Source organism: Myiozetetes cayanensis, unplaced genomic scaffold, assembly GCF_022539395.1.
Source record: "Myiozetetes cayanensis isolate MyiCay16 unplaced genomic scaffold, myiCay2020 scf7, whole genome shotgun sequence".
Taxonomy (NCBI): Eukaryota; Metazoa; Chordata; class Aves; order Passeriformes; family Tyrannidae; genus Myiozetetes; species Myiozetetes cayanensis.
In genome coordinates, this window is record NW_026087964.1 from 22,937,551 (window position 1) to 22,955,576 (window position 18,026).

Sequence of the window (18,026 nt, forward strand, 5' to 3'; positions counted from 1 at the left end):
TGATGTTCATAATTTCTTAAATGTGTACAGTGATATTTTATGTAGCTGTAAACAGTGTCTGATCTATAAAATGTGTAACTCAAAAATGTCTAAAAGGTGCAAATATCATGCCATTTGATGGATCCAGATCTATATTATCCCACATACCAGATTTTTTCCTGAGACTGCAGCTCTGACTTATAGCTTACAGTGATGCTATAATCATCATTAAGGAGATACGTACTTCTAAATCAAGGTAACAACCAATAAGACACTTACACCTGAAAGAAATTTTATAATTATTTATACAATGTAATATATTTAGTTAAAAGTAAGATTCTGGCTATACCTTTTTTCCTTGTGAGTGACATCTTTATATATTACACTCAAAGCCAGGGTACCTTAAATTATGTCTTTAGAATGCCTTATATGAATACTTATAGTGTAACCCTCTTGATGCTATTTATAAAAGTTTTTCTCTCAGATAGGTAAGGGCTGCCACTTCTCTCCTTTTATTTATTTAATTAGAATTATCCAGAACCAAGGGGACCTAAGATCATAATTTCTAGATGAAGAAGGATGGAGACAATGGATAGCATTTGTGGAGAGACCAGAGCATACCCAGAATTGCCAGAGAATGAGAGAATATGAGCTAAAAATGTTAGTTAGGGCTGGTCTGAGCTTCTGAGTGTGGGACTTTCAGAGGGGCTGCTGGGCCAGGAGTTTACATTACACCAGGGACTATAACTCAGAGAAAAGGAGGGAGGTGGAGCAATGGAGACTTATTTTAGTCAGACCCATCCTGTGCTGCAGAAACACAGAAGGCAGCAGATTCTACTCAGTTCCTCTTGGAGCTATAGCACACAACTTCTTGTTAGAGTAGACACATTCTAAAGAAAATGAAAGAAGGATCTTTCAATGGACAGAGCCACATGAACTCACAGCTCACAAGAATATTTGGCTTTATGGAGCTTCTCAGACTCTGACCACAAGTATTCCAGATATTTATGCTATTGTTCTAGACCACTTCTTGTAAGTTTGAACTACATCTTCACTCCCTCTAGAATTCCACTTCCAGTTTCAGGTCACTGTACAGCTTGTGCCTCAACCAAGTTGTTCTTCACAGAAGGATGTCTGCTAGATCTAATGAACATGAAATTCTAACATATCTAATTTCTTTAATCTAAAAAGTTTCCTTTTATCTAAGTCAATTAAAAAAAATCAATAATCTATAAAACCAGTCACTTGTAAAATCAAAAAGCAAGACATTTCAATTTACAGTATCACTTATATCTACCCAAGTGGGAAATTCTAACCTATATTTTCTTATTTTTCAATTTCAACATTCCTTTACTATATTTAATTTCAAGCTATTGATTCCCTTATGTGTGTTTAAGAGAGGAATTTTTAGAATTAAGAAAAAAAATCCAGTCTGTGTTCTACATTATAAATATGCTTGCAGCGGGGAAAATTAAGGTTTCATTAGATATGTTGTACAATGGAAATATGAAATAGAAAAACATTCAAGCCTGCTACCTGCTGATCGCTGTGCACAACAGTTAAAGTTTATGTTGGAACACAAGGATCATTATGATTTGCATGCTAAATTATAATGAAAAATAAAGAAAAAGATAGAAGGCAGGGACTAATTTTAATTTATGAAGTTTGTCATTCTGTTTGTAACAGTCTGGGATACTTTATTCTCCCTATTCCATTCCGGAAAACTCTGTCAAATGTATTAAATTGCAAGTTTAGAATAAAGTATAATCCATAAACTGGATTACTTCTCACTTCAAAGTAACAGTAACATGCATCTGTTCAGCTTCTATAATTCCATTGTTGTAAGCCTCATGTGACAGAAGGCTTGAAAAAGGAAGCCTTGAGTTATTCCGGAAAGCAATCAATAATGTATATATGGGCAGTAATTTAAAACAAATTAGGCCCATTTCTGAGCTGCCACAGCATCTGTTTCCTGTCTGTACTTACTTACTGCTTAAGATGATTCTTGGTCTTGAGCAGAATTCTCTAAAGCCACAGCCGTGCCATAGAATATAAAGTAAAAGATCAAACCCTTGATTTTTACAGCACTAAAATCAGAAAAATGTGAAATTTTAATGTGAAAACATATTGAAACATAGAAAATGGAAATTAAAAAGATTCGCCGCATTGATAGAAAACTCGAACATGTATGATCAAATAGTTCTTAAAATTTCTGGCAGAAAGTAGATAATCACTGTGGTATTTCCAGGTTTCAAAATCTCTCAGTCATATGTTCTAACTGATAAACTAGTCAACCCTACCAACAATTTTACTTGCTTTATCTCTGTGTGCTGGTTTTGGCTAGGAGAGAGTCAATTCTCCATAGCTAATATGGGATTGTGTTTTGGATTTGTGCTGAAAACTGTGTTGGTAATACGGGGTTGTTTTTATTGTTGCTGAGCAGTGCTTGCAAAGAGTCAAGGCCTATTCTGCTCCTCACCCCACCTCACCAGAGAGAGGGTTGGGAGAGGGATTCAGTAGGGGATGCAGCCAGGACAGCTAACCCCAGCTCTCCAAAGGGGTATTCCATACCATATGGCATAATGTTCAGTATGTAAAGCATAAGGAAGGAGGAGGAAGGGGAGGAGGGAATGTTTGGAGGGATGGCATTTGTCTTCCCAAGTCGACATTACATGTGAAGAACCCTGTTTCCCTGGAGAGGGCTGAACACACCCCTGCTCACAATAAGTGGTGAATGAATTCGTTGTTTTGCTTTGCTTGTATGTGTGGCTTTTGCTTTACCTATTAATCTGTCTTGACCTTAATCCACAAGCTTTCTCACTTTTACTCTTCCCTATTGTTTCCCCATCCCACTGGGAGGAGTGAACAAGTGGCTGCATGGGGCTGAACTGCTGGCTGGCATTACACCACAACACTCAGTTGCTTGAGTTTGTAAATTATAGGTCTCATAAAGCATGATTTTGTAGCTAAACTTAAAAAAGACCATTTGGGAAAATAAAATCTAGATTTTCTTAGCTGGAAGTCTTAATTCAACTTCAAATTAAATGTAAAGCCCGTAATTTAAGGTCAATTAGGTTTTAATTTTAAAAATATGAAGGACGCATTTTAGAGAAAAATATTGTTTTGAAATAATATTTTACATGTTTCATTTTAAAACATTGAAACAAATAACTTGACTTTTCAACCTTTTTTCCCCTGCTGAAACTCTTTACTGATTTTGAAAAAAATCACTTCTTCCTTTGTTTAATGTTGTCCTTGACAGAATTATGATTCACTAAGAAGTCTTTTCATAGTTCTACTGGTAATAATATATTAGTAAAAAACCCACCAAAACCAAAAAACCACAAACAACCAAAAAAAACACCAAACACTTCAACCTGCAGATTCCAGAAAGAATTTTCAGTGTAGATAGATTTAACATCTGTTTAGCGTTAAGCTGAGTAAATTTGACCTGGAAGTCAGGGAAAAAAAATGAAAACGGAGGGGGGTTTGTAATGTCATTTGTACAAGCTGTGACATAAAATATTTTTAAAAAGGATTTGTGATCAATAATTAGAATAAGGATTAAGAACATTTCTTTGGTTGGCAGTATTCCTTTATGTTTCTTTTAGTCAATCACAGAATGGTTGGACTCGGAAAGGACCTTCAGAGGTCAAGTTGGGCCACCTATGGCCAGTTACCCAGGGGCACATTCAGACAGAGCTCCAAGGCAGTTTGAGGTACTAATTACCTAATTACAATCCTCTTTTTACTTAAAGAAGGCTATCCAAACATGGAGCAAAGAAGTGTTATATAGGTCACTGACCCTATGATTAATTGAAGAAATTGTCACAATTTGCCAGGAATTATTAGGTTGAAGTTTCTTTGTAAAAAGCCTTATCCAAATAATTATATTTTAAACTACAACACATATACACGAAAGATGAGACCTAATCTATCAGATTTAATGTAATGCAACTCTAATACACTGATTAAAGTCTGCATATTTTAACATTGGTTTACAGTTGCTCAAAATTACTAAAACAGCCTTCTACATCTACCACAGCATGTGCTGTTACTTTCAGTAAATTTCATTAACAAGTTATTAGTTGCCACTCTTAAAAAATTAAATGCAACATGAAGGATTTGCTATTTTGATAACTCATCGAAAGAATTAATAGAACATACTGTGGCCTTGGACAATATGAATAGATTCAAGGCAAGCCGAGAATACTTTACATTCTGTTGAGTGGGTCTATAAATCCAGACTGAATTAATGCGTTCAAATACTTCATCTTTGGCGTTGAATTGTCATATTTATTCTTGGAGAAAAATGAAGCAGGTTACATTTAGAAGTTCAAATCGTATTATATGGGTATGACAGAAGTATTCAGGGGTTTTTTCTTTGATTTTTTTAAACAATTAAGACATTAAACTGAGCTTCTGTTATTCCTGTTGCAGAAACAGTTATATAAGAAAGCATAATAGTTCATTTAAGAACAACAGGTTTTTGGTCCAGCAGCTTGACTGGTCAGTTGTCAGATATTAGTAAAGAACTACATACAAAAGAGAGAGAGTGAGGAAGTATTAGGAAAGACAAAAAGCCAGACAGTAACAAGAGGTTGGTCCCTCCCTTTCATAAATACACACACAGTAGATGCTACAGCAGAGGAAAAGAAGGAAAAGGAGCTACCTGTTTCAGTGGAAACACAACCTCTAAGAAAAGGAGCAGCTATGATTTTGTGTTACTGCTAGACCAAAACAAGAAGATGAGGTAAAATTCCCCTGTATTCATGCTCGCTACAAGCTGATGAGGTCTATTATTATTATATTTGTTATATCATCCTAATGAAGCAAAGAAAGACAAGGTATTCCATTACATTGCCACGGAGTAACAGAACAGCTTCACTAACTTCTGCCTTTGTCAAGTTTCAGAGCTGAGCAGACCACAGTTTTATGGTCACCACTTCATCAACAAAAAGTGTGGATTCCAAGTATATGAAAGCAGTTTTCTTCAACTGAACATCAAGACAAAACTACAATCTTCTAACATAATGCTCTGAACCTACGTGCTACACTCAGCTTCAGCAGCATAGCCTCTGTAGCACACCACAACAGATGTGAGACTGATGGCAACTGCTGTTCCATTCCCTACCTGTGTTAGCAGGAAAACTAATTGCCAGAGTCTACATTTAAATTCACTGTACTGAAATTTGGGACTCAGACAGAGGTCTCTGAACAAATATATGTGTCCTGAGACAAACAGACAGTCAGATCAAGTGATATGATAGTCCCGTCTGGCTGTAAACTATGAAACCTAAGACTTGAACATTCCCATTAGGCTCTTAGCACTACAAACAAAAGCTTAATTCATATCTAACATTCTTTTTGCACTAGAGGAAAACATAAGAAGTGCTAAGAATACATTGCATAATTTGAGCAACAGCCATCATTAGTCTTTCAGACAATGCTTGGAACTTGCACTTTTCTGTGATGTTGCATTGCGCATCACACAACACATTGCATGATCTGTGCAGTAAAAAACTGGAGAACCACATCATCTGTGGATTTAGAAATTCATATTGGAGTCAGACTGAAGCTGTAGACTTCAGATTTGTACTCAAATTTCCCACTGCCCTTCACACAACTACTGTTATTACTAAAAAGATTTTATAGAAAAACTAATTTGTAAACTATCTTTCTTACCTCTTGGAAAATGGTTTTATGAGATTTATTATGAGATTTAAGAATCATTTTTTTCCCTTACGTTTCTTAAAAGTGTGGGATTGATAATATCTGTTAGCAAGCATCAGTGAAGAAGCAGAAAGGTATAGGTTTCTACTCATGCTCATGTGCCTTCAGCCTAGGCACACCTCTGTAAAAAGAAAGGAATCAGAGGTCTTGTGATAATTAAACACCTTTTTCATTTTCCTAGCAGCAAGCATCATAGGAAAGTTAAGCAAATTTTACATTAGGAATGATGGCAAGCTGAATATGAGTCAGCAGTGCCCTGGCAGCCAGGAGGGCCAGCAATGTCCTGGGGTGCATCAGGCAAAACATCACCAGCTGGGTGAGGGTCAGCTCTGCACTGGTGTGGCCTCACCTTGAATATTGTGTGAATTTTTGGGCACCACAATATAACAAAGATATTAAGCTATTAGAGGGTGTTCAAAGGAGGGCAACAAAGATGGTGAAGGGCTTTGAGGGGGAGCCGTATGAGGAGCAGCTGAGGACACTTTGTTCAGGCTGGAGAAGAGGAAACTGAGAAAAGACCTCATTGCAGTCTACAGATTCCTTGAGAGAGGAAGAGGAGGGGCAAATACTGATCCCTTGTCTATGGTCACCAGTGACAGGACCCAAGGTAATTGCCTGAAGTTGTGACAGAGGAGGTTTAGGTTGGATATCAGAAAAAGGTTCTTAACCCAGAGGGTGGCTGGGAACTGGAACAGGCTCCCCAGGGAAGTGGTCACAGCACCAAGCCTGACAGAGTTCAAGAAACATTTGGATGATACTCTCAGGCACATGGTGTAACTCTTGGGGTGTCCTGTGCAGGGCCAGGAGTTGGACTTGGTGATCCTGATTGGTTCCTTACAACTCAGGATATTCTATGATTCCATGATTCTACAAATTGAATTATGAAGAAGAAAAACATTCTTAATGTTAAGACCATTGCTTTGTTCTTAGAAAACAAAGTCATAAAATCAGTTACTATTTCTGAAGATATCAAAGGATTTTAAGTTTTATTAGGCTGTTATATAAGGTTAAAGAATAAAGAAAATGTAAATATTATTTAGATACACAAAACTAGCTAGCAGAGTATAGAATCTTTGTGTGTTAGAATGGCAGGCAGTCAATTTACAGATGTTCTTGAATTGAAGGTATTAATACAACTGATGTCAAGTGTCCATGCAGGAGGTCAAGTGTAACCTAGTGTCTTTATTCTCCTGTGTATTTTTAGAAAGGTACAAAGAACAAGATGACATGTCAATATGTGTAGTAGTGAAAGACAAATAGAAAAGACACTTCTTAATCCAGTTTGGGGATCAGACACTGAAAAGAGATATCCTTATATACCATCAGATTTGTCTTTTCCTAGCAGAAGACAGCTGGATATCAGAGCAAATGACCTTGGTTTTGTTGGGTTTTTTCCCAACAGTTATGTTTGCATCAACTATTTCATGAAGCAGCTATTACATTAGTGTGTGTGCAATAAGGAAGACACGCAGAGGCTATTTCTTTTTCTGAGTTCCACAAAGAAAGCTCTGTTTTTCAATTCTGTGAATTGAAAAGCTCTGTGAAAATTGAAAGCTCTGTGTCTCAATTCATTGTTCAGAGATACCCAAATTAAATATATCCGCTTGCCTAACTCACAGTATTCGTTGCAGAATGCAAATAAATGAAGAGAAATTTTCCTGTGTTTCCTAAGTCTGCTTTAATTCTTCAGGAAGAAATAGAGTATCCCATCAGCATATAATTCTGAGCCTCAGCAATAACTACAAGTTCAAATATTGAGACTTGACAAGACATCCTTATCTATTCAACACACTCTGTTAGTAAAAATCATGCAACGTTTATAAAGTGGTGAAAGCTCCTAGATTTTAGTGAACTTCTGTTCCTGCCACAGTTTACAAAATTTCACTACCTCTTTTGTCAGTAAATGATTTCCACACCAGGTCTAACATGGCAGTGATAATGATCATTCATATCTAACTCCAGAACTCCAATTGTCCTAAGAAATTTATCAAAGCTACAAACTACTGACCTTACCCTAAACCCATCTGATTGCAGGCCAGTTGACTTAAGTTTTCTTGCCAGTCATCAGCACAAACATGGTTATCAGTAGCTGACCTGTGAACGGTCAGGAACATCAAGGAATTCATGGTTTTAGACAGGGTAACTGGAAAGAAAAAAGGAGGAAAACTTAATTGTTATTTCACATTTATAAATGGCAAACTGAAAACATGAAACTACATTAAAAAGAGCTTTCCAAGATGCTGGCACTTTTCCTGGGTTTGTAGGCTAAATAGCTGTGCAATTTAAAATCAAGGCAACCTTGGCTATCAGAACCTTGCTAAGATTGAACAGGATGACACACTGGTAGCATTTAATCTTGTAAAATGATGTTTTACCTCACAGATAGTACATCCCACTATAGTAATTTCTGGGATGAATGCTGCTTAACATAAGAGTGATTTCACTCTTGATAATATGTACTGTTCCTGTCATAACAATTCGTGGGTGTAGAGATAGAAAAAACAAACTACTGTTTACAAGAAAGATCATCACCATTGCTTCTCTCTTAATCAGTACATAAAATTTTATGAACTGCTTTTATCACATACGAAAAGATTTCTCGAAGTGGCCCTCCTACTCTCATCATCTTCCTACTCACTCTTCTATCGACAGCGTTTTGCAGATTTTTACACACCACCTACACATTTCCCTGCCATATCTCTTTCCTTTTATATTTGCACTGTGACACTTCTCCCTGAGCCTTTGCTTTCTCTTTTGCCCACTTCCTTGGATGCTTTCCCAGCCTCAACCCAGTTTTCCCTTTGGTAATAGAGGGAGCATCCCTCCACCACTGCATTTGTGTTCTAAATCAAATTACCAGTGACTACTCCCATCACCTGAACATCAGCTGGAAGCACCCACAGTGGACACTTACCACAGTCCCATTCATCTGAGCTGTCACTGCAGTCTACCTGCCCGTCGCACCAGAGCTCACGTGGCACACATTCATGGTCGGCACATTCAAGTTCATTCTCTTCACAAAATGCTACAAGAACAAAAACAGGTTTCCCTCTGAGAAGCAAGTGATTGATGCGAAATTTACATTGAGACTAAAAAAATGAGAAGGAGGGTGAAGACCAGCTTTAGGGAGCAAGAAAGTGAGACAGATTTGCCACAGAATTCAGCATGGACCTCACTGAGGCAGAAGGTGGTTGCTGCCATGCAGTGGCAGAGGGAGTCACAACTCATAGGGAAGTAAGATTGCCTGGAAATGCAAGATGCATAACTACTTAATATCATTTGTGGTCTTTTATCATATGAAACCTGTGTAAGCCTCTCAGAAGTTCTAAGTGAAAATATCGTGTTCCATGCTTTTTTGTGGATTGCTCCATATTTGTTTAATTATTCAGGTTCTTTGAAAAAATATTTTGCTGTAATCAATACATATTTCCTCTCATCCATGGGAATTCTATTTTTGGATTCTCCTTTGCTTTTTAAAATTATGGAATTATTTTTATCTCCACTTTAGAGATGGGGAACTGCTGTACCAATAGACATGCTTCAGGTCACAGTTTTTTGCCAGTTGACAGCATGAGATAGGGATTTCCAGAATCTGTTCAGCACAGGAACCACAAGAGCTTCCATTTGCAAGTGACTTCCAGCTTTCCCCAAACCATAACAAATCCCCTCCCAAAAGGCAGACGTGTAGCATTACTGTACCTTCCTCACTAGCACATTTCTAGCTTCTATAAACTCCACCATTAGGGAATTCTAGAGCCAGGGGAGGGCAGAGAGGGAGAGAATACATGGAAAGAAGTGCCTTCCAGTCGTGTCTATGTTTGGCTTACGTAGAGCATTTATACTGCCATACAATCCAAGCATTTGTTTGCAACACAACTGCAGGAAATATACTCCACAGGGAAAACCATACAGATAGAGCAGGCAGTGCTGCCTACCCTGACATAGGTGATATTTCTGGCTCTGGAATAAAGCATGCATAACCATAAAAAGCTCTCTAACTCTGCCTTCCAGAGAGAGCATAATTCAGCTGGAGAAACTTTGCTTCCATTTAGAATATTCAAACCCCAACTCAAAAGCAGAGAAGAAATGTACTCTGGTAATTATAAACTAGCTTAACCTTTGCCCTTCTGTAATCTTTTCCCTGCCATGATCTTAATGTGTGGTCATGAGTAAATCACTTTAATTCACTTTTTTAGATTACAGCTCACAGCTTGGAAATCAAATGGCATAACCTTCATAATGAAAAACAGATTAAGTGTTTTGAGAGCTGCCTCTTCCCCCCAAAAAACAAAGGTTAATCTAGTGATATATGCAGGCTGCTGATCATTCTGGCACATGTATTAATACACTCCACTTAGTACATAAAATGTGCCTGCCATCCTGTCCCTGACAACAGAAGTACAGAGACTCAGAAGCAACTCTTTTTTAAATCATAAAATTGCATCCTAACATCCCAGCAAAAATGACAAAATACCGAGATTACCCAGACAACGAAAACTTCAGTTTTCAGCCAAATTCACCAACAACCACCTCTTCTTCTTTGTGCAGGCCGAGTGTCACCCAGTATGTCTTTTCTAGTTCCTTGTCTTGAGGACATTCCCACAGAGCAGGTTTTCTCAAAAGAAGAGAATTCAGAGTACCACTAATATATTTATGACACTAGTCAGTGGCACGGTGGCAGCAGAGCACAGGACAGCCCTGCAGAGGACCAGGGAGCCTGTTGTATCCTGTCAGCAGCACTTTGAGCCAACTTGCACTGTGCACATGGACAGTATACCCATGCCATCAGTGTACTATACTAAGTTTTGTACCTTGACAATTATTACACTTTGGATTGTAGAAGTCTTTGGAGCCATATGGGGAGATAGAATCTAAAAAATGTCAATCAGAAGAGAAATCAAATAAAGAAGGGAAACGTATGAAATTTACCGATGAAGAGATCAGAAGGAAAATCAAGTAGAAATCAAGAAAAAAAAGAGCAGTGAGTAGCTATGCCTGTATGGAATAAAACTGAGAAACATTGAGAAAAGGAGTCAAAAAGCTACAAGGAATAAAGAAAAGAAGTACAAAGACACAAAAACGAGGGAGAGAGAGAATAAAAAATAAAATGAAATAAAATATAAAATAAAATAAAAAATAGGGAAGACCAGAGTGACCAAAGATACAGCAAGGATCCAAGGATGAGAACAACAGAGGACACAAGATGAGGAACGAGATCAATCAAAAAGGAAACTGAGGGAATGACTAAGCCTTTTTACCTAGGGCACATGAAAACATTTTTACTTTCATTTATTTTGCACCCCAACATCCCAAAACTGTGATTAGCCCCTTATGAGACTAACAAACTGCATGAGTCCTTACAGCAGTTCTTTTCATCCATCATGTCAGGGCAGTCTGGGAAACCATCACAGATCATAGTGTGTTTGATGCACAGCTTCTTCAAGGGACACTCCCAAAGGCCCCTTTCTCTACAACCTGGAGGCAGAGAAGCACAGCTCTGAAACACTTGCATGCAACATCAGTTGAACTGTTTTCTTCTTTCTTAACAATCCTGAAATGCATAAAATATTTTCACTTGCAATATAAATTTTAGGAGGTACCAAGAATAGTTACTAATGAAGAAATGGAAGTAAGATTGTCACAGGGCACACTTGATAAATGGATCTAAAATATATAAGACTTCATAATACTTCACTACTTTTGAAATAATAATTATATCATGCTGCACATATCTATAACCAACTTAGGCACTAACTCAATTAGCTCAAAACCCAGACACCACTACTCTTGAAATACATTTACTAGTAATATAAGGACTTTTCTATTCCTCAAGTCTGCAGAAAGTCCTTTAAAAGCATATCACATAGACCTTTGATCTTTCACAAGCAAATCCTATGAAAGCATGGAATCTCCATGAAACACAAGTAGAAACACGTACTTTTTTTCTGGCAGTGCTGACACAGAACCTAATGCAGAATCACAATGAAAGGTAGAAAGAGTTTAAAGTATTGACCATAAACAGTATTCCTGGTTCCATGGTCTGAGACCAAGCCCATTTGAAAGCTACATGAATCTTCAATCTTCCCTGCATTATAATGCAAGGTACACAGGGCATTATTGTTTCTTCAGGGTCCTGCTAACCAGCCTCTCTGATTTCAAGAGGAATACTTATAAAACTATGTCAAAGTGCTTTGACAGTAAAATTCCTGCTAGTCATTTGGAGGAAATTAAGGTCCAAACTACCTTTTAGAAAAGAGTTTTCTCTTGTTTTATTCCACTTTGTATTTCCATCAACTAATAAAGCACTTCATTGTGATACCTGTTTAAATACTTTGACATACTAATGTCCTGCATGTCTGACACTCCAGTTTTGTAGGAAGCCATAAAACCTTTGTGTTCTCCTGACTAAAGCAGATTATTTGATAGCCTTCTCTGACCTGTTCTACAGATGACACTTTTCATTTTATTCCAATTACAAATTCAAGTGACAGCCTTGATATACTTACATGCAAATAGTTGAGGTATAAATTTACAAATTTTACTGTATTTAAAGCAGCACCTCTGTTTGCCTAGACCTAGAACTACAGCAGTGTATCAGCACTAATTTACTAAGCAAATACTCTGTTTCCAAGAATTTTTAATTCAGAAGTAAGTCTTTTACAAATATGAACCAGAGAATCACTAGTGGATTACTGGAAAACTCTGCTCAGATTTTTACTGGAACTGGACACGTGGAGTGCTTGATTTTGTTTAGATCGGAAAAAAAATACAACAAACCCACAACAAACCCACATAAATAAATGTTACAGCACAGAGAAATAAATAGCCTTAACCTTGAAACTAATTCCTCATGATCAAAGAATTTTCTTGGGTATCACCATTTTCCAGGTCCCTCCTTGACAATATTTGTGGTAACTATTAATGAAAAATTAATTGAAACCAAACAAAAGCTTTACTCTAATAAAGAACAAAGAATGTAGTCATGTTATGAACTTGATATGAAAAAAGATAAAAAAGCTTAAAACTCCCATAATTTATGAACCTTGCAATTTTATAGTAGTGCTTACAATTCATTAAATAAATGTTTGCCTTTTCCCTTCTTCACACAGTGTTCCACTGTGAAGTGTAGCATGACTCTCCAAAACTTATGTTTGAGTACAACATAGACAAATACAGAGACAATTCCCTAGAAAAAGATTCACTACTTACTGAATTCAGTGTTCAAATATGTTTTGTTGATAGAGGCCATCTACTGTTTGGAGTATTTATATTTCATCTCTAATTATTTTTGTGACATGCATTTTTAATTTAATGACAATGAAAGGGAAGTGAAAATGGAGGTAGGAAAACTTGGCCATATTTACATTGTCCCCATCTCAAAAATATGTTTTGACAAGAGACAGGGTTTCACATATGATTGTACCTGCATTCTTCTTCAAAATATGAAGGAAGTTACCATTTGTTATTCACATATACATTTCCCATGCAATTAAGTCATTCATGTTAAGACCACAACACTTTTCTCTCAACTAAAATACTACAGTCAGAGCTCAGATTGCAGAAAATAGTGAAAGACAGTGTTGGTTTTGAATGTTAGTGTCCTCGATTTCTTTAGTAGTTGTAGGACCCTCTTCTGCTCCCTGCCAGGGGTGTTGTTCAGCAACCAGCAAATTAATGCAATCAATTACAATCAACTATATTTAATACAACAAATTCTCATGACATCTTTCATAATATTTTTCAGAAATTACCTTCCCTACACTTTACTGAAATGCACTCAGAAGTCTCACCTTCGGAAATCTGGGTTAAATTTTCCCCCCAATCCCAGTCTATATGTCACGTTAGTCCTAGGATTTAACTGCAATTGCATGGGTGAGATTTTCTGTCACAAAGATCACATGAAAGTATGACAGGGACTCCTAACAGAAGGAGACAGTGGGTGATGAATGCAGCTCTACTCTGCATGGGTAGGGTATACCACATTGCCTTTGGACTGTTCTTACTTACATTTTTTGGACTCACATTTTTTTTAAGCATACGAAAGCTGTAGCTACTCTTTTCCAGCTGCCTTCTCCCTGCACTGTGAAGTTGTTCTATGCCTATCATTTAAAGCACTTCAAATAAAAGGTTTTTTAATTAAATGCTGAGTGTTACTTAATGTTATAAAACCAATTCCAAAGAATAAATCTAATAAAATTTGAGCTAGCAATTTACACATGAAAAGTTTTGATTTTGTCCTGCACATATGGAATATGAATGAGTCGGAGTTACTTCTGGAGCACTTCAAGGACTCTTTGTTCCTCAGTAACAGTATTACCCCTGGTCAATGTAATGTCACTCTGATAGCAGTAATTTCCTAGCAGATAGAGTCTTCCATATTTATAGAAGCTGATAAGAATTCTGCTGATTGCTTGTCACATTCTGTCTAGACTATAGAGACAGAGAGAGGTCCACTTGAGAAATGAATGTTACATATTAGAACAATATTTCATATGTTAATGTCTAGGAGAAAAAAATTATGCTAAAAGACACATAACAATTAGTTTTCTAAGGAGTTCAAAATTGGTGGCAATAAAGAATATTTTTAAGGGAGGACAATTGATTCAAAGGTAAAGAGATGAAAAACTCTGAAAGACACTGTGATCATCACCTCTGACTTTCCTTCATAATCCAGACAAGAGAATCACCAAGTATTAAATTGTATTTCAGAGAGCTTTCTTTCTTTCTTTTTACAGGGAGAGAGGAAGAAAGAAGGAAAAAAGGAAGGAAAGAAGGAAAAGAAAGAAAAAATGTAGAGACACAGAGAAAGAGAAAGAAAGGGAGAGAGAAAGAGAGAGAAAGAAGGAGTGGAAGGAAGGAAGGAAGGAAGGAAGGGAGAGAGAGAGAGAAAGAGAGAAAGAGAGAAAGAGAGAAAGAAAAAGAGAAAGAGCGAGAGAAAGGGAGAAAGGCCCCTAGAGATGCCAGGTGTGCATGCAGAACTCCATGGAGGCTACCCCTTAGTCACATAAAGAAATAGTTTAAACTCCTTTTTCCTTTTCAAAATTCTCCTGCCAGCAAGTGCAGGGATACACAGTAACCAAGAGATTTTCTGATTGTTCTCAAGCTCAGTACATCCCCTTTGGTTAAAAGTCAGAAGCATCTCTACTATAAGTAAACTCAGAAACATACTGGAGAATAACTTTGTGGTTCTATGCTTGCACTTAGAGCTTGAGGTTGACCAATCTGAGAAAGCAGATTCTTGACCTTGCAGTACCAAATCCACTTCAGCAACATAGACCTTTTGTCAATACATCATAGTGAAAACATCATGTATAAATTAAAAAAATTATGGATTCAAGATTTACTGAAGGAGTAGTCAAACATCCTGGAATATGGATAGCAGAATCTGAATTATCAAATATTATAAGTTGTATTCACATTGATCAAGAAGAATTCTTGTAAACTATTTTTACTGACATTGTCTTTTTAAAAACCCAACACTGAAGGAAAAAACCCCTCATTTTCTAATGCTGCAGCTATCCTCCATTCTAACTCATTGAATTTATTTACCACAGCTGTCCTCGTCGCTACCATCCTCACAGTCAGCTTGACCGTCACACCTTCTGGATGCCAGGACACACCTCCCAGAACGGCACTTGAAGTGACTGGGTGAGCATTCTGTCAATGACAAGGAACAGGGAGAAACAATTCTCCATAAGCTCAAGCTTAATCATGACATGGGCACTTACTTATCACTGTGGCTGTTTTAGAAGGGTAAATGAGAGAAATAAAAAGCTTATGCGATACTAGACTGGAACTCTGTAGCAGACAAGACTCTTAATAACTGAGCTGTGAATGGGGTGGAGCAATGTGTTCCAGAGCTTTCCCTCACATGCTGCCCTCTGTCAGATCTCACCGCCTTGACAAATAAGTGGCATACAACAAATAACTGGCTAAGGGTGTGGATTAGCTACTCTTCTCACCATTGTGGTGTTTTGAGATGCATTGAAATGAGAATAAGGAATATATAAAGATAAATCCTCAGCATAAAAAAAAATAAAAAAAGACAAATTTGTGTCTATTCAAATTAATAAAACCACCTATAAATGTCCGCTAATTAACCACTGCTTGTGACTCAGAGTACCATTTTGGGACAAGAGAGCACAAGAGAGCTGGAAGATCTTTAAGGAAGTCTTCCATTGAGTGAAAGAGCTATCAATCCCCAGGAGCAAGAAATCCAGCAAGGAAGGCAAGAGACTGGCATGGCTGAGCAGGGAACTGCTGGTCAAACTAAAGGGAAAGAAGCAAATGCACAGGCAGTGGAAACAAGGACATGAAGAATATAGAGATGAAGTTATGCTGTGTGGGGATGGGGAGAGGAAGGCCAAGGTGAAGCTGCAACTGAACTTGGCAAGGTACGCAAAGAATAACAGGAAGGGTTTCTACAGGTATGTTAACCAGAAAGGGAAGGTCAAAGAAGGTGTAAACAATGCAGTAAACAATGCTGGTAAACTGTTAACAATGGATGAGGAGAAGGATGAAATACTCACCAACTTTTTTGCCTCAGTCTTCAATGGCTACCTCTCCTTGCACACCTTTCAAGTGGATGAACAGCAAGATGGGGACAGGGGAGCAAAATGCCTCCCAATCTAAGTAGAGGTTGGGTTCATGATGAACTGAGAAACGTACATAAGTCTATGGGACCTGATGAGATACATCCCAGAGTTCTGAGGGAACTGGCTGATGTAGCTGCCAAGCCACTTTTCTGACATTTGAAAAGTCATAGCAGTCAGGTGGAGTCTGAGGTACCCATCTTTTAAATGGTTAGAAAGAGGACCCTGGGAACTACTGACCTGCCAGCCTCTCCTCTGTGCCTGGGAAGATCATGGAACAGATTCTCCTAGAAGCTATGCTAAGGCACATGGAGGTTAAGGAGGTGATTCAAGACACCAGCACAGCTTGACCAAGAACAAATCCTGCCTGAGCAACCTAGTAGCTTTCTACCATGGAGTCATCACGTCAGTGGACAAGGGAAGGGTTACAGATGTTATTTATCTGGACTTCTGTAAAGCCTTTGACATGGTCCCCTGAAACATTCTCATCTCTAAATTCAAGAGGGATGGATTTGCTGGGTGGACTGTTCAGTGGATAAAGTTGGACAGTCACTTCCAGAGGGTAGTGGTCAATGGCTCAGAGTCCCAGTGGATATCAGTGATGAGTGGTATCCCTCAGGGGTCCTTACGAGGACCAGTGTTATTTAATATCCTCACTAATTACATGGATGAAAAGATCAAGTGCAACCTCAACAAGTTTTCAGATGACACAACACTGAGTGGTGCAGTGGACAGACCTCAAGGATGGGATGTCACACAGAGGGACCTGGACAAGTTCGAGAAATGGGCCCACGGGAATGTCATGAGGTTTAAGAAGACCAAGTACAAAGTGCTGCACCTGGGCCAGGAAACACCAGTACCAATACAGGCTGGGGCATGAATGGATTGAGAGCAGTCCTGCCAAGAAGTACTTGGAGGTTCTGGTGGATGAGAGGTTGTACATGAGCCAGCAATGTGCACTTGCAGCCCAGAAAGCCAGTTGTATCCTGGGCTGCATCCAAATTAGGGGGACAGCAGGTTGAGGGAGGTGACTCTGCCCCTCTGCTCTGCTTTTGTGAGACTCCACCTGGAGTGCTGCATCCAGCTGTGGGTCCCCAGCACAGGAGGGACATTGAGCTGTTGGAGTAAGTCCAGAGGAGGGTCACCAGGATGATCAGAGGAATGGAGCACCTCTCCTGTGAGGAAAGGCTGAAAGAACTGGGATTGTTCAGCCTGGAAAAGAGAAGGCTGCTAATCTCAGTCTTCCAGTACCTGAAGGAAGCCGACAAGAAAGATAGAGAGGAATGTTTTATAAGGGCATGTAGTGACAGGACAAGGGGGAATGGCTTCAAACTGAGAGTAGCTTTAGCTTAGATATTAGGAAGAAATTCACTACTGTGAGGGTGATGAGGCATTGGAACAGGTTGCCCAGAGAACCTGGAGGTGTCTGATCCCTGTAAGTGTTCAAGACCAGGTTGGACTGGGCTCTGAGCAATTTGGTCTAGTGGAAGACATCTCTGCCATGGCAGGGGGGTTGGAACTACATGATCCCTTCTGGCACTAGGTCTCCCCAACCCAAGCCATTCTGTATTTCTATGATTCAATGAGAAAGCTTTATTTAGACTGTTTTGATGAATCCAGCCCTTTTTTCACATCTTGCATGTAGCTGACTTTGATGTACAACCTCCACGATATGTTGCCTTCTTTCTTTCCTTGCTGAAAAATCCCTCAGATGTTTAATAC

At 38.4% G+C, this 18,026-nt stretch overlaps 1 protein-coding gene across 1 annotated transcript in view; it reads right to left on the reverse strand.

The window, feature by feature from the left end:
* Window positions 1-18,026, reverse strand: part of CORIN (corin, serine peptidase) — a 117,060-nt gene that overhangs the window by 14,787 nt on the left and 84,247 nt on the right. The window contains exons 13-16 of the mRNA XM_050338600.1: window positions 15,262-15,369; window positions 11,074-11,187; window positions 8,627-8,737; window positions 7,726-7,855 (exon numbers count right to left, since the gene is read on the reverse strand). Coding sequence (XP_050194557.1) covers window positions 7,726-7,855; window positions 8,627-8,737; window positions 11,074-11,187; window positions 15,262-15,369 — 463 coding nt within the window. The remainder of the gene's footprint in view (window positions 1-7,725; window positions 7,856-8,626; window positions 8,738-11,073; window positions 11,188-15,261; window positions 15,370-18,026) is intronic.